At 34.9% G+C, this 26,238-nt stretch overlaps 1 protein-coding gene across 1 annotated transcript in view; it reads left to right on the forward strand.

Annotated features, from left to right (window-relative positions):
- WDR70 (WD repeat domain 70) overlaps positions 1 to 26,238 on the forward strand; it is a 101,742-nt gene that overhangs the window by 47,651 nt on the left and 27,853 nt on the right. The window contains exons 10-12 of the mRNA XM_062615426.1: positions 3,201 to 3,375; positions 20,584 to 20,683; positions 25,620 to 25,704. Of these exons, the coding sequence (XP_062471410.1) occupies positions 3,201 to 3,375; positions 20,584 to 20,683; positions 25,620 to 25,704 (360 nt within the window). The remainder of the gene's footprint in view (positions 1 to 3,200; positions 3,376 to 20,583; positions 20,684 to 25,619; positions 25,705 to 26,238) is intronic.

Genomic DNA, 26,238 nt, shown 5'->3' on the forward strand with positions numbered 1-26,238 from the left:
GGTGCAAACATCTCCATGGTTGTCAACCTAATGCTTCATGCAAATAAAAACAACTTCTTTGTTCAGTCAGATTTTTGTGTAAAGACTTCATTAACAAGAAACAAAGCAGATTAGCTGTCAGTGCGGGTGAGAAAGTAATTCAAAACTAGTAAATTTTTTTTTCCTTTTAGTGCAGTCTAATTGCCCAAATGCTCATCACTAATGCAATCAAATAAAGTTAGTGTTTTACGGAAATAAGATAGAAAATACCTTAATATTTAAGGAAATACTAAGGGTGAAAGGCTTATAGGACTTCTGTCACAGTGAGCATGTTCAGGTTTTGCCTGTACATTGGCCTACGGTAGGAGTTGTGTCAAACAGACAATTAAGTGTAGTTGTCTTGAGTTAAACCTGAGACAAAAATTGTTTAAGGAAGAAACCATCACACCCATCATAACTATATGATTTTTTTACATGTGTCAATATTAAGTTGATAAGATTTTTATTAGCTTAGTTCTGTGAAATAGAACCCTTATGAACAATGCCTTTTTTATTGCTAACCTGACCAGTGGTTTGATGTTGGAAAAAAAAAAACAACAAAGCAAAACAGAAAAAAAAAAAAAAACAAACAAAAAAATGGCTCACTCTGGGAAGCTTGTGAGCTTCCCGTTTCAATTAAAACAAACTTTTTATGCCATGATCTCGTTTTGTTGTCAGGTATTGTAATATCTTTACACCTCTGTGTTCATTATAACCTGAAAGGGGTTATATGGACATACTGATGAGTAACCTTTTGTATCTAAATGCATCTGTTGGCCAGTTCCTCAGCCAGAAGTAGTTGTATGGGTCGTATGTCCTAATTTGGTAGTATATGCTGGTGCTTCTGCCGCTTTCGTCTCATGAACATGCTGCACAGTTGAAGTGAAAGCAATCGTGCCAAACCTGGTATGACATTATAACTGATAGTTTCTGTTTCTTACTTTTATTCTCCTGTTTCTATGGTCTCTTTCCATCTATGCTCTTCTTCGTGGCCTCCATTAGGAGTTCTGGTTCCTTAGGCCAGTTAATTCATAGTTGGTTCCTCTCTGTCTCCTTTTCTGATTCAGTTTTCCTCAAGTCTTGCATATATTAGCCAGCAATAGGATTTTCGCGTAGTAATTCAGGGTGTCTATTATCTGTGCTCTCTAAGGCATGCCTGTATGCCGTTTCAGTTTGGAGTTGGTTGCTTTTTAATTAATTCAGTCAGGAAAAATGGGAGTAGTTCCCACTCACTGTTGGTAGCATTTAATCTTATTTTTTCACCAAAACCTAGTAGTTTTAATTCAATATTTAAATGATTGTAATTGCTCCTATCAAAAAAGTGCTACCAATTTTATTTGGGAATATGGAAAAATATACTTTCATAGATGCTTTGTATCATTCATTTGCTGTATATCACATAAAAGATATTTTTGTTTGTTTCTTACTCTGATGAGATATTTCTATTTGGTTTTTACATTTAGGGATTATTTATGTAACAGTAGCTGAAGAATTGTTAAAAAGTATGAAGTTGTGTCAATTTATTTGGCAGCTCCTTCCATAGTTATGATTTTACTTATGTTGGATGTGACTTTTCTTGTATTCTGGTATAAGTTAAGTTCTGTTCAGATGCTTGGAGTGGCAGTTTATTTAGAAGGTTTTTTGCCAAATAAGTATGGGAAGTTTCTCAGGATTTCTCCGTCTGTTTGTATGTACAGATTTTTTTTTTCTTCAGTATCTGGCAGGTGATTCAGCCTTCTTTAGGTCCCATGTGCTCAACAGGTGATGACTATAACTTCTGCTGAAAGAGAGCAAAGAGAATACACTAGTGAAAGTTCTCTTGCTGATGTAGTCTTATACCACCATATATGTGAAGTGCATCTTAAAGGAACTTTTCATCTGTTTCTTATTTATCTGTTGTTACATATTCTGCTTTGGGTAATTTTTTCCTGTATTAGTTAAGCATCTTAATTTAATTCCCATGTAGGTAAGCTGTCATAAAAAGAGGTGAAAAAAATCTTGAAGATCAGATTTTTTTTTTTTAATGAAGAGATCTGTTTCAGTATGTCTGATTTCTCATTACTGTCATTAAATATCTGATTAAATGTAATTTCTATGAGCCTTATAAGCTTATTTTCTTGTCTTTTTCCCCTCCCTAGAACTATTATGTATGTCAACTCTGTAGCCTGTCTAGCTTTACATTTTCAGTGGAAGTTCCCAGTGTTACACCATGGTGTCTTGTCTTCTTTTGGAGAAGGGGCAGCCAAATGGTATTTGGTTTTCTAGGGACCAGTGAGTTACGTGCTGTTGGATCATAGGCACTGTTTGTACAGTCTAAACAAGTGAGGTTGTCTTGAGAACTTAATGACTTTCTAAATTAATGATCTTCCTTCCTTTGCCAAATCCTGAAACTCTTCTCTGCATTAGATGCCAGAGAAGTTTTGAATTTTTATCTCGAAAGAATTCAACATATTAAATGTACAGAAAACATTTGTGTCTAAGACAGTTTAAAGAGTCCACCTGTATCTAAGTGTTTTAGTTCTCTCTGTTTTTGTGTGTCTAAGAAACATTGACGATCCAGGCAGATACTCTTTTTCCATCAAAAATATAAAGGATGTATTTATTTTCCTAATAATGTGGGAAAAACTCAAAATGGTAGTATTACATAAATGAGTCTTTGTGTAGTGTTTGAAGAACACTTACAACAGAACTCTAAGACCTTCAGGATATTATAGCAGAGCTATAATAATAGTGCAGTTAAATTTTTAAAATATTTCTTTAAAATAACATCTGAAGAACCAGCCAGTATGTAGTGCTGCCAGTCAGTTTTTGTCATGCCAGAGCAATTATGACAATCTGTTTAGTTAATTAATTTCTGTAACCATTCATGCCTGTTTTCTGAAGTCTTAGTTCATGTAAAGGACTTTCTTGTTGATTTCCAATCTGTCATTTGTCCAGTTGTAAATAATTTTACGTATTTGCCTGACAGTTCGGAAAGAACTGATGCTTATTAGTAAATAATATTTTTTTGTCACATTAGTTTCATGACTGCCATACCAAATTTTAAATGCTGTAAATGCTTTACAACTTATTTGAATAATATGTCATATGCTTAAAAAGATAATTGATTATGTCATAAGAAGAATTATTTAATATGTATTAACTTTATCTAAAACAACTCTTTATTTAAACTTTTTTTCCAGAACTGTGAGGACATGGGATATTAACAATGAAAAAAAGCACAAAACTGTATTTAAACCACGATCAAGTCAAGGTAAACGGGTGATTCCTACAAGTTGCACATACAGCAGAGACGGCAAACTTATCGCAGCTGGCTGTCAAGATGGCTCCATCCAGATCTGGGATAGGAATATGACTGTAAGTCAAGTATTTGATAATAATATATGCTTCTAATGTATGAAGTGATGAATGTTGAATCAATTTTGGTACTTCTATACTTAGGTTTTGTTTTCTTCTCCAAAAACTAAATAACCCATAGGAAAAAAAAAAAAGAAAAAAAACTTGGCTACATACCTAGATATAGAATATTATCCATTGAAGATTGGGTATAGTTGGGGATTTCCCTGCTCATTGCAGTGGGTTGGACAAGATGATGTTTAAAGGTCCCTTTCACCCCAAACTATTCTGTGATTTCTTGCTGTAATTTCTTCTTATGTGTTTAAAACCATATACTTCCATATTTTATTGAGGTACTGACTATGTTAAGCAGTAACTCATATAACTTCATACTGAAATCAACTATTCATCCAGACAATAGTCAGAGGGGAATAGCATCCAAGTGGAGAGGGCAAGAGTAATGCATGGGCATTACATGCCAAATGTTACGTTGTCCAATGTGTAAAAATTAACACTGTGTCAAATTTTGTAAAATACAATGTGGTCAGAGGCAGAATGGGAACTATTTTACATTCTTTAAGATTATGAAATACACTCTAATTTCTGATGTTCATATTGAACGTGAAATTGAATTTCTAGTAGTTAACAAATCTAACTGGCAATGTACAATTCTTGCTACTACTTTGTAATTCAAAGCTTAGAGCAATTAGTACTTCCTGTTGCTTTGTGTAGTATGATTTACAAACCAGTCCAGTTTCAAGAGTTCAGTTTTGCAATGTCAAGTGCAAATGCACACAGTAAAGCTTTACTGCTTTTAAAATTAGTCATTTTAAAAATCATCCATATCTCCTTTATGACCATCTTAGCCAAAGAATTGATGACCAGTGCCTTTCACTTCAATGGAATAAGTACTTACGCCATGCATAGGAGGAGGAAGTGAGGTTATGATCAGTTGGCTTGGAAGCCAAACTGTGATTATATATAGAAAGTGGAGGCTGGGGGTGGGGTAGAATCCTTTGAATCAAGTTGGCATCATAAATCTTCGAAAGCTGTAGCATTAGGATGGCTTTGGGCAAATAATACCAAAGAAGTTACACAACTTCATCTACTTCATCTTTCAAAACTTTTGATTTTGAAAAGGAAAACAGGCAATTTGGGGAACTTTTCATGAAGATTGAATAAAATGTGATTGCTTTAAGGCAAGAGGAAATATGTAGATGTAAAAGGAAAAAGAAAGCCCGTTGATCATATTCAAAGTACAGCCTGTATTTTGGGATTGTCATCTATTTTTATTTCTGTTTTTATTTCCACTATAAACCCAGTAAAACTTCCTAATGGCATGAAGCTTGAGAATTCATCCTAAGTGTAAACTTCTTCTAACAGAATAATAAATTTTTCAGAGACTGGCTTTCATCACCTGTGTATGTTGTTTATTTTAACATACACAGTATTGAAATATTAAGCTTTCTGGTATAGCTTTAACAATAGTGCTCTTGGTAGTTTGCTTTTTCAAGTTTGCTTTTGAACTTTTGCATGTCTATAAGGTGACATATTGCAATGCTGATTGAGTGCAGTTTAAGGTGATTATGAATAATTTAAAGATCTATCCTGTGCGTTTTGTGTCATTTCCAGCTGGTAACCCCTGTATAATAATGCAAGACTAAAGTTATTTCCTAGTGTAAATGAAGTTGGTAGTGTCCTTGGATTTATATTTTTAAAACCTAAAGAATTTTTGCCTTTGCTTTGGTTCGTGTCATTAAGAAATGTTCAAGATTTTTATGTAGAAGCAGCAGTGTCAATTGTTTTTTTTTTAGTGGCATTCTTACCTAAAACTGCTGGTACCCTCTAGAAAACTCTGTATAGTTAAAATCAGGTATTTTGAAAGGCATCCTGATGAAATAATTAAAAAAAAAATCATTATTTTTGGGAGGTGGGAAAGGGGTAAAAAGAAAAAAAAATGCAGAAAGGAACCTGCATTCAAAGTAGCATTTAGAAAGGGGAGGGTGGGATAAAATCCTGGACTGGAATGATGAAAGCACTTACTGGCCTGACAGGGTGCAGAGGTATTTGCAAAGGTAGACAAGAAAATGTTAAGTCATGATGAAGTGATGCAGTTTTGGGGTTGTGAACACAGGGCATTGGTTGAAGCAGTGGAGAATAAAGATGTGAGGGTTAAGTTGCTTGAAGAAATACACAGTAGAAATAACAATTTCTGATTTTTGAAGAGGTATTTTTTAATTCTCATCCAGCAAATACAATTTGACTTTGTTTGAACAAGTGGAGAATTGTATACACAGATTTTGCTGTAATACAGTACAGATCTGTTTTAAGTCAAAATTAAGACATCATTTGTGTTTAACTTGAGAAGGCTGTATTGAGTACATAACAAAAATCACTAGCGTTTGAAAGCAGAAAATAGTTGCCATAATTTCTTATGCTTGATCAGTTAGGAATGATTCTGGCAGCATTATTTTAGATTATGCACTTGGCATATATTCATCATGAAGGAGGAGGTATTCAGGAAGGTGTTTAACTGTACCTTACTTGATTGTACTGTCACACCAGAGCTGGTCCGATAAAGGCCTCTTTTGCCTGTTCACATGTGTACTGTTGCTTGTGCTTGTTATGCTAGTGTCTTGTGAATTTTTGACAGGAGTAGAAACTCCTGTCAAATGCAGAGCCCATTTGAGAGAGAGAAAGTTTCTCTTTGTTTCAGCGGAACTATAAAGTCCCAGCTTTCCCACAGAAGGAGAGTCATGAAGTCAGCAGTATGAATGGCAGAAGTGGCTATGTCAATAGGAAGGAGGGTCTCCTAATGGCTTTTCCTAAAGCAAACTGGGCACACTGCTGCAGTACTGATAGGAAGCCATACTTTGTCTGGGTGTTCACAAAGACACTCCCTTTACAGAAGGGGACAGAAGCTCACAGAAATAATCCTTTCCACTGTAGCCATAGTTTCTAATGGTTGATTATTCTCTGCTACACGCATAATTTGCTAGTCACACCTACCTACAGGAATCCTACTGATGTGTCTATCAGAGGGCAAACGAATTAAAAAACTACCCAACCTGTATTTGCTGCTCCATAGAGTAAAACTTTGTCCAGAATGGAGTTATTCAATAATTGCTTTAATATATCTATGTTGCTAAGAATAAAAAAAGAAATATATAATAGAGAGAAACAAAATCTTTTCTATTCCATGTCTTACCATCACTGGTGAAGTCAAAGTAGCTGTTTGGTGTAAGTTAGTGTCCTGGATGCAGCTGTAACAGTTATTTTTCTTCTTCCTAGTAGCTGGTGCAGTGCTCTTAGTGTCATGAGTTAGCCGCTTTTTGCGAGCCACTTAAAGCCACCTTAGTGTATTCTTTTTTTAAAAAGCCTAGGGAGTGTTTTTTGGTATGTGATCAATTCCCATCTTTATTCCTGACTAGTAATGCACGCCATGAGTGTTTCATTCAGTTTTATGCTTCCACTGTTTTTTTGGTGCAGTTCCAAATCTCCCAGCTGTTAGGTAGTGAGAGTAAAGACACTTCTGGAACTTTAGGAGGAAGACTTTTTTTTGTCTTCATGACACTGATATTGGTAACTTGCTAACAAGGAAGTTAGCCAAATGCATTCCGGCTCTGCCTTGCTTTTCTCCAAACTTCCTCAGCGTGATCATGATCCATTATAATCTCCTACCTCAGAGGATTTTTTTCATTTTGTCATTAATCTGTGTTATTTTCTCACATATGTTATTTTGTCAGTGCATGTTTTTTTTCTTTAAGGTTCATGTACAGATGCATTTACAGTGCACATTAGTAGAATGATGTGTCAGCATGTTTGAAATATTATGAACACTGTCAACTTGGCTTAAAATAACAGCTTCAAAGGACATAAAAAATAACTTCCTTCAAACATTTAATGAATAGTGGAAATAATAGTGTGAAATAATCGTAACGTAACACATTAGAACACTCTAAATTTTGTGAAACATGGAAGAGTGGCAAATATGGAGCGTTTTAGTGGTCAAAATAAGACAGGATCTTTAAAATTACTGATTTACAGGGCAGCGAAGTAAAATCACTGAATTTACCTGCTGTTCAGATGGGTTCAAATTCCTCATCTTGCCTGTGCTTGCCCTTTCAGAGATTTCTGCAAGGTCAATAATAACGCATATTGCTGAACACTGATTTGTAGAGCCTGTCTTCAGGGTCAAGAATGAAGTGCGTGTTGCAATCAGTAAACCTCTGTGCCCAGTTTTCCCGAGTAGAAGTGGGAGTATCTCATCCAGAGAGATACAGAAAAACTAAAGTAATTTTTGCAAAGACTGTTAATATACTTGGTAGGTAGAGTAAAACTGTATTGAGTTCAAATTGATTGAAATTTCTTTCATGAATAAAATGTTCCCCTCATTTTCCACACTAAACAGGAAAGGGTCAAGATGTTTTACGCCGATTCCAAAGATTTATTAGGGTGAGAAAGCTAAACTTTCCTTGCTTAATCTTCCAAAACCACCTGATGAGGCTATGTGTTACGTGAATTTTCCCTGCAGTTATTCCTGGGTGTGTTCAGCGCAGGACTGTATAAACAACTTCCCTGCATATGGCAGCCTAATCATGTTTCCCAGTTTCATAGATCGCATTTTACAATACATCATTGCAGCTCTGATACAAAAATGCTGATAAGGGTGTTGGGGAGGAAGAGTTTTTAAGGAGTGGTGATGTCTTTTAAATGCCTTTAAGAAAATAATTCTTACACCCAGAATCTTGTCTGTTGGTTTGTTGGAGATTTTTTGTTGTTTGGTTTTGTTTGTGTCCCCCCCCCCGATATTAAATGGGGTCTGCTTAAAAAGCCTGAGTAAGTTTTATAACCTTTTAGCTGTCTAATGGCTACACTGTAAGCAGTAAAAAATTAGCTTTGGCAGATGTATCTGTAATAAGTTATCTTTTAACATAGTGTATGTCTGAATAGGAAAGATGCAGTGTGTTATGATTTTCAGCATATCGTTCTCACTGAACACAACTTGATTCAGTGCTCAGGGAAAGATACATATATATATTTAGCTAGTGATAAATTTTTTATTTATTTATTTTTTTCTTTTAGTTTCTTGTTTCATAAAACACCTATTGGCATGTTTAACTCCGTTCTTCAGCTATTTCCTGCTCAAAACTGAGCATCTAATACTGTTTTTAAAAACCTTACTTGGACTTTAAATTTCTAGAATAATTTATGTATTTTGATCAGTTTAAAATTACTTAGCCAAAAAGTGATTTTACAGATTTAAAATGCACAAAGATAATGAAGTCCAACACTATACTAATATAGTGCCCACATGAATATTGCCAAAAGTGAGGTCATAAAATGAGAATTCCAATAACCTGTTCTCCACATGCCCTTAAGCTACCCTGCCCTCAGAATATAAGTGGAAGAAGTGTGATGTAACAGTATGCGCTGAAGTTAAACAGGTTTAAGCTCTGTACATTTTTATAAATTACAAATGCTCATGTTAAAAGTATTTTCCAAATAATTGCACGGTTTATAGATGTAAGGTTTCTATATTTAGTGATTGTTTGCTTTGAAAGGGTTTTTTGTAAGCTTTAGTTTTGTGATGAGTAGTATGAAGTTTTAGGTAGAGTTTTCAGAGTTGAAAAATTTTACAAATATTCAAGCTGTTTTGAAGAAATACTGTACAACTCAGGACAGAGATTGAGGTAATGCAGAAAGATTGTGTAAGATACTTGTCTTCTTTTCCCTAAATAGGGTCTTTTGTTTTGGAATGGGAATCTTATTTGGAAATTTTTCAGTAAACTTTATTTTGCTGTTCTTGATGGATTTTACAGCTGATGCTTCCAAGGTAGAGTAATAAAAAATAGTAGTAAGGTCTGCAATTTGCTATAAATATTTTCTCCCTTAATTGGAAGGTCCTTTGAGGACTTTATACCCATGCTTTGGGAAGATGAGATTTTTGGATCTTTGCACAGTTACAGGGTTCCTTGAAATGCATGTCTTTTATGTCTGTCTACCATAAAGCTTTACTAGTGTGCATGCATTTTTTTTACCAAGCAAAGATCATAGTGTGTCTTTGACATCTGATCTATCACAGCAATATGGGATTATGCTCTTTCATAACAGCTAGATTTTATTCTTTATTTTGGCCACAGAGTATTCACTTGTCTGTTTGGATTTTTTTTTGTTTGTTTTGCTTACGTAGAATTCAGCATTTATATTGATATCTTCATAGTATTAAAATTATTCTATGGAAATGTCAATATTTAATAGCAACAATTTGCAGCAACTATTCTTAAATTTGCTGAATATCACTACTACAGTTAAACAGCAGGCATATCTTCCAATTTTCCCCAAAGTTTGTAACATGCTTTATGCTTTGAAGAGGGCAGTCTGGCTACATCTGGAAACTTCTTGTGTAAATATAAGATGAAGGATATCCAAATACACTATATTCCCCTTTCAAACTTAAGGTGAGTTTTCCATATCCATATTATCTTACCCTTTCATTCCATATGTATATGTGCCAGACCTCTGCTCCAGAAACTGGAAATCATACACAAGCTTGCCAGCAGCAAATATTAACAGATTCATACATTATTCCTTTTTGTATACATCTGGTTTAGCCAGCACATCACTCTGTACCCTGAAACTGGCTGCATAAAAAATCTGACAATCATATGCTAAGATAAAACATGCCCTGCTGTATTTCTAAGTGCATTTCTCTCTTATGTAATAAACAGTTTATAGTTACGAACTATCTAAATGTTTGCACTATCTAATATAGCGATGAAAGGCAATTCTAAATCTTGAAGTCTTGTCACATCCCAATGAAAATAGCATAAAGGATTTTACTTTGGAAAAAGGATTATCCTGCAAGGACTTCATATCTTTCTCTGATTTACTGTATAGAAAAATAACAGTAGAGATTACAGAAATAATTTTAAAATTACAATTTGAAAAGAAAGGAGTAAGCATTATACCAACATGATTGGCTTTATTAGCACTATAATGTTCTTAATGTAAAAGTAATACTGTTACAGAAATGGAAAAATAAAATAATGAAAACCTAATGAAACATAAATAGAAGAGCATTTTTGAATTAGCTTTGTTATTTTAGAGTAAATTTTCCTTTCATGCCAAGGCAAAAAGTTAAAAAGTACAGAAGCTACATTTTGTTCTAACAAGATCTGACCTTCAGAGTAATCTGGCTTATCAGAAAAATAGCTTTTAGATACTATAGTATATGCACTGCTCAAGCAAAATGAACACTTCATTGGTCTGATAGCATTTGTAAATTACAAAAAGAATTTTGTGCTTGGTGTGTGAATTAGGAAGCTAGTTCTGTGTCCAAATGGTTCTCATTGTGATTCATAGTATGTCACTCTTCTTTGACGGTGTTGAGGAGATGAACAGCAAGTTTATGCTGTGAATTTTGTAAAAGCAATGAAAAGTATATTTCTGTACAACTCTTAGTCATTAACTTTGTTTTATTAGAGAAGACTAAAACTCCCATATTTTAAGATACTTATGAAAGGAAAACTGTTACAGATTGATAAAGTGGATTTATTTAAGAACAAAGAAAGTAGAAAATAGTGACTTCTGATCTGTGGAACATTCTGAGTGAAAATTAGCTGCTTTCTGTCCACAGCTGCTTGCTCTTATCTCTTGGGTTAATTTATGGGACCTTTGCCCCTTCCAGTGTGTCATATTTGGATGTATCTCTTGCAGGCTTCGCTTTTTTCATCATTTCATAAATTTCAGAAAGCTTTCTATTTTGGTGTATTCTTAAAGAATAATGTGAAGGGAATTTTAGAAAAGAGTGTACTATGAGCCATCTGGAGTGGGTTTTGAGGTTTGTGTTTTTTTTTTTTTTTTTAATAAAGGAAATTAGAAGTGGGGTGTTTTAATGAAATGGTCATTTCAGACAGTGCAAAATAAAAACTAAAAATTATTTAGAATTTTTAGGCTTTTGAAGTATATTTTGTGTTTCACCTTTCAATTTTTCTTATTACTATAGCAGAGAAAACTTCTTTTTTTTTTTTTCTTCCTTCATTTTAAATATTACCAAATTTCAAACTGTTCCAGAGGTCTAATGTAGAAAAGAGGTAACAAATTCTTACCATTTGAGAATTCTGGGGTTTTCATATCTTCCTGTGTCACTGACCACTATCAGAAAGTGAGTACTGGCCCAAGAAACTGACTGTTTAATGCTGTGCAGAGTTTGTGCACTACCTTTGTCATAAATGTTTAATTTGGAAAAAAATAAATTTACAAAAGAGACACTGACAAAAAAGTAATTACGATTTATTTTGAAATGTGGTCAGTTTTATGGCATTAAGAAATATACTCATTTTTAATACAGAAAAAAATCTGTGAATCTGTTAAAATTGATAAGCTTAAAAAAATAATGAAGCGTAGTTTTTGTATGGAACACTAGGTTACAAACACCTGGCTCAGAGGAAGTCTGATAAAGGACAAACTGTTTCTACATAGAGAATAGTTTTTTCATGGGTGCATCCATTAAAAGGTGAACTTCCTTGAGGATATAGTTTTAAATTTGGCTAAATAGTTGAACATAGTATACTACAGACTGCACTCAGTTTATAAAGAGCCTCTTGTAAGGTCTAATTAAGAAAGTTTGCCTCGAGTTTGTAGAAAATTCATAATATGATTATAAACCAAAGAAGTTATTTTTGAGTCTGGGTTTATCAATGACAAGAAAATTAACTCTATCCCAGCCAAAACTAGGGCTTCTCCCTAATTTGTAAAATTTGTTTTCAACAGATGTTAGTGCTAAATAGTTAGCAGAGGGGATGGCGAAATAGGTGGAGCATTGTCCAGCTGTGTTTTATTTAATGTATGACTACAGTGATACTACACAGACTGAAATCAGATACATCCGTGGAACAGCTGCCTTCCTTGAGCCAAGTTCTACATTTCTCATGAGATAGAGAACTACATTTGGAGTTGGATATGACTACCTTTGTATTTCACACATTATGCATAAATACATATATAGTGTTTCTGTCTGTATTGAAGTATGCCCACAAATGTATAATGAAATTCTAGTTTAATAGAATTTCTGAATGTGTATTTTCATTCTAAGCCCTAGTAATTTGAACAAGGTACTCTTAGATTTCACTGTATGTAATTTTAATTAAGATTAAGCAGTGTGTAGGGCTTTAAAAATACGCATTTATGGTTACTATTTCACTTTTTACTGTGTATATATATCACTTCCAGATTTGACTTGTAACTGTTTTGTGCTTAAAGCAGCCACCGGCAGTCAGTGCTAAAACTTAATTTGTACTTAATTTTAAGTGTAATGCATTTTATTCAGGTTGGGTTAGGATGGCCAAATTAGAAAGTACCATGCAAGTTCTCATACAAAGAATGACATCTTCTGGAAGTATCCAGTATGATCATGTATGTGAGATATTGGACCTCATAAAACAATGAAAAAGGCAGTAGAAATCAGATGCCTTTTCACAGGGCTGTTTAGGAAGGATCACTGGAATGAGGGTGGAGGAGAATGCTGTATTGGATGAAAAGGCTGAAGTGTGGAAAAGAGTAATGGAGAGAAAGAAACATGTAGCTATTTAGTGAAAAGCGGATGATGCAAATGAGGCATCTGAGATATGACTTTTACAAAGAGCAATTCGTTTATCTCCCTATGCTCTGAAGATACTACTGCTGACTTAGAAGAAATATGAAGTTGCCAGGCATGAGTGTGAAATACTGTGCTGAAATGAACCTGGAAGGCTGGAATGAGAAAATTGGGAAATAAGGAATCTTCTTGTTAGATGGAGAAGAATTTTAGAGGTGCTAGTGATAAAAGAGGATTTAGTCAGGACAGGTGCTACAGAGTATCGTAAACAATGGAAATAGGAAGAGAAGATGAAAGAGGATTTTGAAGCAACATTAGCAGTAGAAAAGGCTAAATATTTTGTAACACGTCTGTACTCCTCACAGACAAATTTGTTTTGTAGATGCTAAAGCCCATTTGGGGGATTCTTGGGTATTGATCAGGACATTTTACAATACCATGGCTTTCAAAATCAAATTATTACTTACATGAAATGAAAGAGGTTAATCATTTTAATGACAGTAATTCAAAACAAAGGAATTCAGTCCTCTCTTATTCAAACAGTAATCCATTTTTACAATCTGTTAAAAAGAAAACTAATCTTAAAAACAATACATGTTTGAAATATATTCAGGAATCTCATTATTGGAATGCAAGCAACATTTTTCTAAAAGATACTAACAAGATTTTTCACTGTACGTAATGCATAGGTGACTGTTGATAAACTTGAGTTTACAAATTCTGAAGCCAGTGGAAATTTATTTCTTTTCCCTGTGGATCACTGTGTTCAGTTAATATAAACTACTTGTAAACAATTATTGAATTTTTTTTCCTTTGCCAGTTTTTTGCTTGCAAGTGTATATTCCTTTTTGTATATTTGCGTAGTCAGTAATATATTTAGGTAGTCAGTTATATAAAATGTGAGGAGAAAAAAATAAGCAATGACAAAGAATCATGAAATGGAAATAAGAATATTTTTTGAAAAGAAAATAAAGCTTGCTTGAATTACTGTTACTGTTTTCTAAACCAGCTTCTTACTTTTCTGTTTTTCTCATATATAACTCTAGGGCCTAATCCTGAAGTTGCTAAACTCTTCAGGTGAAAATTCTGAGTTAAAGGTAACTGAAACTGGGGGCAGTTAGCAACTGGGTCTTGCAGATTAGTAGCAACATATTGATTATTAAAACAGTGCATATCCCTCACCTTCCACAAGTGCTGATAATATATGGCATAAAGTTTGCATTACATTTTTTTGAGAAAAATGAGATAATGTAGAAAAAAACAATAGCTCACTATATTACAAGAAGTGTAGTAAAAGTGACTATTAATTTCTTAGAGAAATACAACCATCTTGTTGGAATATACATGTTTTAGCAATTTTTTTCAACGTATTTTTCTTACCTATATTAGCATAGATAAGTTTGAAGCAAGCTTGTGGACTTGTTGGACTTGTGAACTAAATTTCAAGTATATCAACCAAATTTTTAATTAAATTTTTACAGAATAACATCAGATTTTAATTTTTCTGGAAGGCAAAAGAATCTTCAACAGCTAGGCAAGTTTAAATGTGATTAGTTTATTTTTGAAAGAGACAAAAGGTGGTGTTTGAGGAGTTTTTTAATTTTGTTATGTACAGAACCCATATTTATACTAGTAAAAATGAGGAAAATCATAAATTTATACTAGGATAGTATGGTATAGGTTAGATAAGGTGTGAAAAGATACCAAGGAATGTTTCTTTTACATCTTTGTGCTTTTTTCTCTTGCCGTGTAAAAAAAAATAAAAAAAAAAAAATCCCCAAAGGAGCCAACTGAACAGTTTCCAGAAGCTATTTTTATTAGCAATATTTATCCGTTTTGTGGCCAAGATGGATTATTTTCTCAAATACAAAGTTTGACTGTGCAGCCAAACATTCAGCTGGGCTTTCATTTTCAAACCATTAGGCAGATATTTAGCAATGCTGCTAAGAAGCCATTTTTTTCTAAAATGGTTTTCTAAAATCTGTCTTGATTGATTAATTTAAACAAGAAAAAATCGTTTCTGTGGTTAGCAATATTTTTGGAAATTGCATGCTCTATGTTGTGAAGGAAGCATGGGTAGATAGGAAAGAATTTCTCATCACTCTGCAGTGGTTCAGAGATATCTGTAAGGCAAGCCAGGCTTCTTGCGTCCTTGTTTTATCTAAAACAACATATAGCCGATTATGTTGGGTGCCTTGCCTCGTTTCCTTGTGTCTAAATGTTAGATTTTTTTCTTTCAATAGAAATCAACTTTTTATATCAACGGCAATTAACAAAATTAGCTAAATGGCCAACATTTTTGTGACTAAACATTTAACACTTTTTATTTTTGTTCTATGGTATAATGCATGATTCATTTCAAGACATTAAAGATTGTATAAACTCTAAAAATAGCCATAGAGCTGTATAGCTGTTACCTTTTCTATTTTTTGTTTCCTCTGTTACGTAGGCTTTCTGTCACAAATATTGCTCAAGAAAAGTTGCAGAATATATTAAAAAAAAAAAAAAGGCAGAAAAGCCCAATCTCTTGTCCATTCAGTAATGGCAAGTAAGAAGGAAAGCATCTGTATGAAATAATGCAAAAGTTATTGGAGTGCTGAATGACTGTTCAGTGCAAGGGAAGAAATCCTGAAGACTTTTGTCCCCTAGAATATTCATCTCTCACCCAGTAAAAGAACTTAGTTGCAACAGGTGAGAATATAAGGGACACACAGGTCAATAAATGCAGTTGCCAGTCAGACGTCTTGATTATGGTAGATAAAGTTAGGTTACTGTATTCATAATTGGCTAATTAGGATTGAGAGAAGGGAAGGAGTCTTTTAGGTCTGCTAATGATACATGTCGCTTGAATTTAGAAAGGCAGGGAGAAGAGCAAATCATGTAACGGTGTAATCATGTAAAAAGTAGAACCTCAAATTTCACAGGTTAATGTTGTTTTGCTTTAGTGTGGTCATTACTGAAACTGTATCCATTTCTACACTACGGAAAGTGGTATTGAAGAGCTGTCACGTAAGTTGAAAGCCCAGGGATCATGTTTGCAGACCTTTAAGGAAAGCATCTGATAATAGCCTGCAACTGCCTACTCAGGTTAAAAAATGAGGAAATCCTGAATTCATTTGGCACATGTAGACCTGATAATTTGTAAGTGCTCTCTTAACCCCCAAAATTACAGTTACATTTCTTTTCTGAATTGAAATTGAGTGCAAAACAAATAGACTTCATTCGGTAGAGATGGCCAAAGGGAGGATGCGGAAGCAGCAGTTTGGAGCATGTAACTAGTGCAGTGGGAACCTGTCTGTCTTGTCAGCTGTGATCACAGCTCTGAGATTGTTGGCTGTTTCTTGTGATGGGATCACTTTCAACAAAGACCCAGACAGCTTTCCTCTGTTGTAACTAAAAAGAAGGCTTCTGGTTTGTCTCTTTTCTTCTTGCAGCTTTACTAGCTCATACCTTTGTCACCTTGAGACTGGCCCATGATAATGTGTTAACTTGAAAGGCAGAGCTTACTAAAAATTATCAGTTTTGCAGTGGATTGTTGTCAGTGTCAGCTAAATTATTGTACTGAAAGTATCTTAGTTAGGTGAAATCATCAGTTTAAATCTCCAACAGACAAACTGGTTTAGGACTTGCCTGTCTGGCATCTCTGCCCAGCTAATCCCACCCTTTTGCCTCATATTTGAAATGAGCATAAATACCTATTTCCAGATCTCTCAAGGAGCACTGGAAACATTCCTTGATGTGAAAGAGGGGGAACAGCTGGTAAGCAAGTATGGGAAGCATATCTAAAGAGGAGCACATTGTAGATTGCACTTTGTTAGTGGCACACTCAGTATTGGGTAGGGTTCCTTTTGCTATAGACATGATTATGGTTGCATGGTTGATTGTGTTCACACTAATAAGTAAAATCTTGTTACATGTCTGTAATACAGGGAAAGATTGGTACAGCAATCACTGTAGATCTCACTTTCTGCAAGGTCTTCCTTAATTTACTGCCTCTGCTTTTAAAAAGGTTTTGAAGATGTCAGGAACAAGAAGAAAAAAGAATGTTTTGGCTGGGACATTTCTTGTTGCGTATTGTTTTTCTCATGGATGAGGCTTGGGTATTTAAGGTGAACAAACTGAGTTCTGTCTTGTGCTTTCTCTATAATGTTTTGTTTAGGATTCTGGAGAAGGAAAACAGTTGTGTGGTGCAGAATTCTAACCACATGTGCATGTTGCATGTCATTCATTTGTGATAAACATTTAATGTGACCACTGTCATATTCACTTACCATATTGGTCCTCTTCAATACACACAGAATTTTGTGCAGATATGCATTGCTGAAATTCCAGTCACGTTCTCCCCTTCCTCTCCTTCCCTGTTCTTCCTCTGGTTTCCTTTTATCTTCCAGTTTTCATCCTTTACGTGAACGATTGTGGCAATATTGCAAACCCTGACATTTATCTGTTACCTGAGGTTTTTTTTTGCAAAACATACAACTACATCCGTTCGCACATGTGCTTCATGTTTTCTACCTCTCAACTGACGGTGCACACAAGTCCAGTCAGCTGTAATTGCTTAACAAAAATAGGTGTGCTAAGACAAAGTTAGAAAGAAATTGCTTACATTGCTAGAAAGCCTTCAGGTTGCAGAAGATAGTGTGTTACCGCAGAATTTGCTGAAATAATAAACTTTATAAAAATTTTAAGGACTGGTGAACTTGGTAAATTTTCTATGGCACATTACTAGTACTTCATAATAGCAGTCTCCTCTGCAACAAAAGGAGAGGAGTGATCAAGGAGAAATATAGGTACACTTTGCGCTAATTACCTTTACATCTTTATCTAGTGTTTCAGTTCTCTCTCAGTCCATTCCTGAATGAAACTTTTGAGTTGTGTACTAGTTCTGTTGTTTCATGTCTTTCCAGCAAGCAATATTCTGATAAGGATTCTTTTTCTGCTGATTTGTTAGCAAGATTAGACATCTGTTAAAAACGTTAGGAGGCCAGAGGCCAAACATGTTATTTTCTTTGAAAATTGCAACATACATTTACCAGTCTATGGAAAACCTTCCTGTTCAACCTTCTATAATTTTTAGAGCAACCTTCAATCATTGTAGAATATTTGATTTAGTATTACAATTCAGGGTTATATTCCCTTGGAGAATAATATATGGAGGGCAAGCTTGTAGAGCTCAAAGTTAGGAAAACAATCTTTTTACTGGCAAACTGAGCAAAATTATTTTTAAAGACAGCTGAAAAAGGATAAGAACTTGTCAAAGTATGGGTACTTTATTGAGAAGGCTCCCTAGTGAGTAACATATTTAAAGTGAGCTGTTTAATTCCTGAAAGATACAATCTAGGTTTGATTAATAGATTCATGAATTCATGATAAGTAAAATCAGTATCTTTGACCATATGAAACAGTTGATTTTTTTTTTTTTCTATCTATTTATGTGTGTTTGGGTTTTCTGTTGATAAAACATAAAAGACATTGGTTGGACCCCAAATCTTTAATTTAATTTATATCCAAAACAAAAGGCATTTCAGAATGATTCAGAATGAGAGGAAAAAAACCCAAAACACCCTTGCATTAAGTTGTGGAACAAGATGAAAAGCTCTTAATATTATGTCAGTGTAACACTGCCAGAGAGGGTTGTGAGTGTTGAGTAGACAAGTGTTGTGGAGTAGAAAGTAAGCTTTTCATCTTCTTTTTTTTATCTGAAATAGATAAATATTGCACTGTAATCTTTCTATCATTTATTCAGGTGTTATTATTAATGACTTACAATGCTTTTGCAAGTGTCCATGGTATTCCTTTTGCAGACGATTGCTTGTTAGTGTTTAAAGAATATTGCTAAAATCTTATTTTCTGATAGCCAATTCACAGTTATCCTTACAATGTTAGAACATGCTTGGAAAATTTTGTGTAGTTGGATGCATAAAATATGTTTCTTAGTATTTATAAACACTTCACAAAGACACGCAGTTGTAAACTGAAATCTGTTAATACGAGTTTCTGCAGGATGTTAACAACAGGCTAGAAGTGACAGTAATTTCAAAACAAGTATTATGGCTAAATGAAGGTTATTACATTCTATCTCCAAATACCATAAGAAGCATTTTCTTGGTGTTGGAAATCCCACTTTGTTTATTGAAGAGTTATTTATGGAGGGGCAGTCTTACGTGACTCATCTCAAAACTTGACTAAATGTGCTCATCAAAGCGTGCAGTCATTAATGTCATCACACAAAGTTTGTCTAGCTTTTGGATCAAATTTAGAACAATTGAGAGGGTAAACAACATTAATTACTAACTTTTGCATACAAAATAGCCCATAAAAAGAAGCTCTGTAAGGTGCACAGTCAAAAATTACGGGATATGTGACTGAGGATTCCTGTGCAAGCGTAATTCAGTGTGTGTTTTGATTTTGTGATCACAGCCTCCTTTTTTCTTCCATAGAACTGTGTCTGATTTTATGTATAGATTGGAGTGTAATCACTAAGCAGCTGCTCAGTATTTGATCCTCTTCCTGTTCAGGCTGTTGTTCTAGACCTGACTTACTGCATGCTGTTTAAACCCTCCACTGAAAATATATGCTTATATGCACATTTTTCTGGTTTGCTCATCATGATAGTAGATCGTGGACTTTAAGGTTATTCATTTATTGTCTTGTCCTCTGTATGAGGAAGCCCATGTTTTAATCCTCATCTTACAGTTGGGAAGCTCAGTTACGTTTGCAGAGGCAATTTTTAGATGCATTATTTTGCACCTGTATGAACTAGTGTTGTTACGAAAAAGAGGGAAAATGAGAAGCATAATTTCCTAGGTGTTAAGAAAGGAGTCATCCTGTCTCAAATTCCTGTTTGTGTCTTTTCTCTTCTTTTTCCAATCCTGTGTATGAAAAGCATCTTGGTACTTCAGATGTGACTTCTGGTTTTGGTTGGGAAATAGGAAAGCTTGATTTTACCAGAGTGCTAAAACATAATTGAGGTCTTCCCTTTCTAATAGATTTTTTTATGGATTTTACTAAATAGTGGCTTAAGAAACAAAGTCAGTTCATGGAAGTAATTTCTACCTTTCCTTAGGATTATTGGCAAAATAGAAATAATTGAAAATAATTATACATTATTCCCACATTTTAATTTTGTTGCAGCTAAATTGTAACACAATCCTCAAGATACCTGAGCTTTGTTCCACTATATAGGCCATGATTTTTGGCAAGGATTAAATTTGGCAGAAGTAAATTATTCCAGTCCTTCTTTTAAGTCCTTTCCAGGCTATATATTGCGGTTTGGTATTTGTTATAACTATCAGCCTGCTTTAGGGGAGTGTTGAGAACTGTCTTAAAGTGTATCTTTATCTTAACCAGGCACAACTACCTTTATTAGGTGCTAGTGGGAGTTTTTCAGGAGCCCTAGTGCTGTGTAAATGAATACTATATAATCAAACCTATGAAAAAATCAATTTTTGCCTTAAAATTCTTGAAAATGAAAGCCTGTTCTGAAACATACATGACTTTTTAAAAGTAGCTTCTGTACCTTGTAAAAATGCAGGGTTTTCTGTTTAGATAGTATTGTAGTACACAAACTGCTAAAAATAAAAAAGGTCCCATTTTGAAATAAGCAAATGTTTTATTTGTTTGACCAACAGGTACACACGAAATTCCACTGCAGGCAAGCTCATGCTTCAGGCACTGACACTTCATGCTTGACATTTTCCTATGATGGTATTGTCCTTGCCAGCCGGGGAGGTAAGTGATTGATAGAAACCTTTGATATTTGAATGTAGGATGATTACTAAGTGAAGTGGTTTGGTGAGCAAAACATTTAAATTGTGTCTTTGTTAAATTTAACAGGTTTTGATGGAGGTAAGATAGTGAAGTCAGCAACTAGTGAAGTTGAAACCTGAAGTGTTTCACAATTTACATCTTTCATTTTTATATACCATGCCAATACTGTTCCCCAAATCACATTTTACAGGAGTTAAGGAATATTTTAAGAGAACTTTACTGTTTATGTTACGTTATGTTACATTATGTTATAATATGTTACAGTATGTTACATCGTTATGTTTAATGCTTTTTGTCTAGCATTAATAACATGCCAAAAAGAAATTAGCTTAATTAAAAATAAAATGAGACCAGTTTTGGTACTTAATTCTTTCCAGGAAAATTACTGCCTCTCAACAACAGTATTTCTATCCTGGATTTACAAATTCCTCAAGCAGGAATGTAATGTCCTTTTCTGTTCTAATTGGAAATTCTGTCTAATTCATATCACAAACATCAAGAGGTGATGACTAGAAGTGAGAGGCCAAGATGTAGTTTAATGGCAAAAAAAAAATATTGAAATGTGTACCAAGGCATGAAAAATCTCCTGTTTTTTAAACTTCAGATAAAACTTCTGTAACCAAGTCTTAGATAACAGAACAAGTTTTGAGAAGCCACAGACACATTTGAAAGTTCATTCCCTCCAGTATTAGATGTATTGGATCAGTTGGTGTCTGCCTAAGACAGCTTTTCATACAGAGATTTGTCTATGCAGTATTTTGCAGGCAGGTGCAAACATACAGTCCGAGCTTTCTGGATGGAAACCAGTTGTAACCAGAATCTGTATGTATGCATTAGCATGTCCTCAAGGCCAAATAAACAGACCTAGGCGAGGCAGTGTATGTTAATGTCAGCTAGCATTGTGCCTAACATATGTATAGGACATCTGGTCAGTTTGGTACATAGACAGAATGAGATTACATATACAAAATACCAAGATAGAGGTATACATAGATACAAAAAGCTCTGAAGTAGGGGATGTGCTTCTAAGCCAATGGCCATAGCTTGCAATTACTTTGTGTCCTTCTCCTCCTGCTGTCCCTGGTAAAGTACAGTGGCATTGGTGACTTCTACAGAAGCTGCTGTTGGATGCTACTTCTCTGACTTCTTTGCCCATCTTGCCATTTTTCTAGGATTCCAAATTATTATAGTCCCCAGATTACATTTTTCAGAGTAAGATGATGGTAGTCTTGTCCTTGACAGCCCTAGGCCTATTAGGGCATGCTAATGGTAATTGGATGTTTAATTGCCAGTCAGGCTCTTGTATCCAGAGTTCTCTGGCCACTGTACTCATAAAGAATGAGTCTTAAGTCACTGAGATGAAAACTCTCAACCTTGCTGGTCATTACTATATGCTTACTATTTGAGAATATTCTCCTTCTTGGAAAACGGAAGAACCATATGTCTTTCTATTCTGGGCTAAGTGAAATGCTTCATATGTCTGACAGTGGTGTTTCCCCTGAAAAATTCACACATAAATACTTGATAAAACTTAAGGAGAAACTCCAGCAGGCTTTTAAATATTAATATCAAACAAAGTTAGTACTTACGTGAGGAATATTCGCTAGTGCTATCTTGAAACCTCCATTAATGTAAATTCCCTTACTTTTCACGTTTATGAATGGAGATCACAAAGGTGGCCTTTGCTTATTCTTATTGCATGTGGCACTTTTGGTTGCCTGCACTTCCTCATATGTCTCCAGATTTTGTGTTGGGTTAGACAGACTTTCCCTTACTTATGTTTTATCTAGCATGCTCTGTTCTATGCTATATAAAATATGGACTGATTGTTTGAAAAATGTAAAACTGTACAGAAATCTGGCCTCTCAGTGTAGATAAAAGTGCTACCTTTGTCTAGCATATTAAAAAAAAGAGCTTTATGTATGCTATGCTAGAGAATAAGGAGGATTCATACCTTATTTTGACTTGTTTGGTTAGTGCTTTGATATGAGTATTGCTTTGGATCTGTACCAACAAAAGCAGATGTGGATTCAGCATTTGTTGATTAACGCCCTTGCCAAGTGCTGAGGATCAGAGAGAGGATAGTTCTTTGGGGCATGGGGACTTTCATTGAAAGCTTGATGGACTCCTCTGCATCTGATGTAGATTCTGTTTTGTATATGAGAGAGATGAGGCAGGGCTCAGCTGCAAGCACAAGGGAAATTGAAAACCTAAAGAGCTGCTTATGGGAGTTCTGAGCCTTCTTGTTGAGTATTAGGTAGTACCTTGACAGAAACTTAAGAAAGTGGTATTTTTGCACACTTGTAACCATGAAAGTAATTTTTTCTAAATGCAATGAAAATAGTGTTTGGGGAACGAGGAAAATCTTAGTAGTATCACTGCACTGACCTTATTTTGACTAAAAGCTCTTTGCAAATTGCCCATCCTGGCTCACCAAAGACTGGCTTTTTTTTAGGACCTAATTGTAAGATCTCAAATCCAGTGCTTAATACCTTTGACATAATGGTGTGTGACCTGATCATGTCAGTCTAGAGCCTTTTATTACTATCCTGCTTATTAAAATGGCAAAGAGTAGAGTTTGAAATGCTACTAAAAATGCTGTAAAAGCTTTATGTAATCCTGACAGGCTTTGGAGTAGTCTGCCATCAAGAAAAATACTGAATGATCTGTGTGGACTGTTTTTAATGCTTCAGACTGAATTGCACAACTTCTGTTTATATGTTTTTGTTTAAGGATAGCTATTTTTGTCCATATATGAAGTAACTAAAAATAGATCTGTGCTGCTGCAGCTCTTGTAAAAAATCCTCTTAAGCATTGATGGAAGGATGATACTGAAAAAAAATCATTTGTGTTGTGGAAAATATATCTGTTTTCTTTGTGACAGTGATTTCAACTTCAAAAGCAGATTAGATTTAAGAACCAGTATCATGTTTGTCACACAGATAATTTTAATTAGACAAAAAAAAAATGGGCAAATTCTTAATGGTAGTAAGAGTTTCACAGTGTTGGCCAAGTCAGTCTACTAGCACTTCTCCCTTTCCAGTCCTTAATCACCTATTTCTGCGCAGTGCAAAACAGTGTTGATTTGAAATTAAGCACAACTTTTTGAGTCCTTCTAGAATATTCTGATATTTTAAACCAGCAGATTACATTTTCTATAGAAGAGCTATACCTCAATGTCTGACTGCAACTCTCCTGCTAAAGCCTGTCAGGACTGCAGCTTGAAGATAATGTCAAGGCTCATTCTACTAGGAACAGAACAGCCTTGGCTGCTAGCCTCAGATCTGTCCCTTACCAGGAGATTTGCGGAGGGGCCAAATGGTATCCTTTGCACACATTTGTAAAGTGCTGGTGCTTCAGATACAACATCTCACTGATAAGTGTTTTTTTGTTGGGACTGGAAGGGAAGAGAGGGTTCATATTACAGGACCAAATGCTTTGAAGTGCTTGGGATGGAGTCTATTGGGAAGCAGTAAGAAAACAGATATTCCCAAAATAAGGACTCAACGTTTTTCTTTCTTTACCATTTTTCTTGTCATTTGTTAGCTTCCCAATGAACATAAATATACTCTGCGCTAGACATCATTTGTTTAAATTGTCCACTGCTTAAAAATATTTTGTAGTAAGGAGTTATCCTGGTCTTTAATATAAACAGCCATGATGTACGAGGACACACATTGCTGCTTTCCCTGCAAAGGGTACTGCTGGCATTGATTCCTTTTGTTACTTTATTGATTCCAGCATGTTACTTTACTTTATTTTTATTTATTTTTATTTAACATTTTGTTTCCAAGGCTCTTGGTTTGTGCTTTGAAAAGAAGTAGGTCTGTGGATTACCTATCACTTGCCTTCTTTTCCTCCTAGTTCAGGAAGGTTTTGTGACTCTTTGTCTAAAGTTAATCTCTGGCTGGTCTTAAAGAGAAGTGTTGTTTGAAGGTCCTTCTTTTCACCCTTGAAAGTGCTGAGGCACTGATGTCTAATGCAAGGAGATGTCTAGGTGCCTGAGTGATTTACTTCAAAGCTCAAATTCTGTAGCTAATCTCATGCTGGAAATACATATCTCAGAGGGATGTTCATCAGAGGTGTGGATCTCTCTGAGAATAACTAATAACTTGGTTGCCCCCACCCCGTTCTCACTTTGTTAATATGCCATAACTTCTCAAAAAGGAATAAAAGCCTGACTTTTACTGGGCTCAGTCACACCACGTTTATCAAATACAGACAAGAATTGCTATACATGTCTTGCTGTAACCTCAGTTCTGGCTTATATGGCTAAAGGTGGTTTGAGAGGTGTGAAAAGGTCTCATTACGGCAGGCCTGGGTTCACTTCCCTTCTTCGTGATTGTCAAGGATTTCTGACTGGTTCCAGGGCCTGTTCTCCATACTGAGGTTGCACTTTTTTTGCTGTTTGACTGCTAAAGAACGGGGAAGACTTCATGTGCCTTCTGTTCTTCCTGGTATTTGTTGTTCATGGCAGGTAGAAACCAGACACATAAAACTTGTTTAATTTTTGATCTAGACCATCCATGATACTGTTTTAATTTCTTTGGCATCTTAAAGGTTAAATTTACTCCTTTAGCAAAGCACCAGCGCTCAGAAACAGAATAAATTGGTATTTGGGAACTCTGATTCCACTGTGGATAATTCTTTTTGGCAGTGAGTGTCATGATAGAGTTGAGTCCTTGAGAAGTTTTTGATCTACTGGAGCAGGAGGTGGAACTTCTCATCCTTGTGCTACCATAGTCCTTTAGGCACAAAAAACTTTGAAACTATCTGCATTTTGACTGCTGTTCCTGTGTCATTCTGTTTTTATTGTGTCTGAATTGGAAGATGGAGTTTACTGCACATCAAATTCTTCAATTTTTTTCTTGCTAACCATGTCCCCTTTGTTTTACAGGAGATAATACTTTAAAGTTATGGGATATTAGACAGTTTAAAAAGCCACTGAATTCAGCAGAAAGACTACCCACCTTCTTTCCAATGTAAGTACTCTATTCCAGGTAATAGAAAGAGCAGTAACTGTGCTGAATGGGAGGGGGCCTGCTGGAATTATTCTTCTCAGTTCCGTACAAAAAAAAAAAGAAAAAAACACTGCATAGGGAGGACTGTGCAGTGACAATTCTTGGTTATTTTGAGACTCCATGTTGCATTAAAAGATCTCTCTCTTTTTTTTTTTAATATGCTTGTTTCATGCCAGTTTTCAGTCTCATATGTCTTATCGTAGAATCACATGACATGATCATATTAACGAGATTAACAGCTTTTTCAGGAGGAGGCCAGTTCATTGCCTGATGTTTGTGTAATGAGATATAGAAGTAATCCTCATTCTTATTTGGTCTATGACTAATAAAATTATCTGGCTTGAAAGGTAGACATAACATAAACGTGCATGGCATGAATTCATGGCATGAATTATGATGTTTGAAGTGCTGATGGCTGTGTTCTTTGGTACTAAAATACTAAACTGTACTGCATACTGCTAAGAACAGTATTTAATATTTTTATTGGTATTACCT

This window comes from Pezoporus occidentalis, unplaced genomic scaffold, assembly GCF_034315485.1.
Source record: "Pezoporus occidentalis ecotype Australia unplaced genomic scaffold, CSIRO_AGI_Poc_V1 ctg181, whole genome shotgun sequence".
Taxonomy (NCBI): domain Eukaryota; kingdom Metazoa; phylum Chordata; class Aves; order Psittaciformes; family Psittacidae; genus Pezoporus; species Pezoporus occidentalis.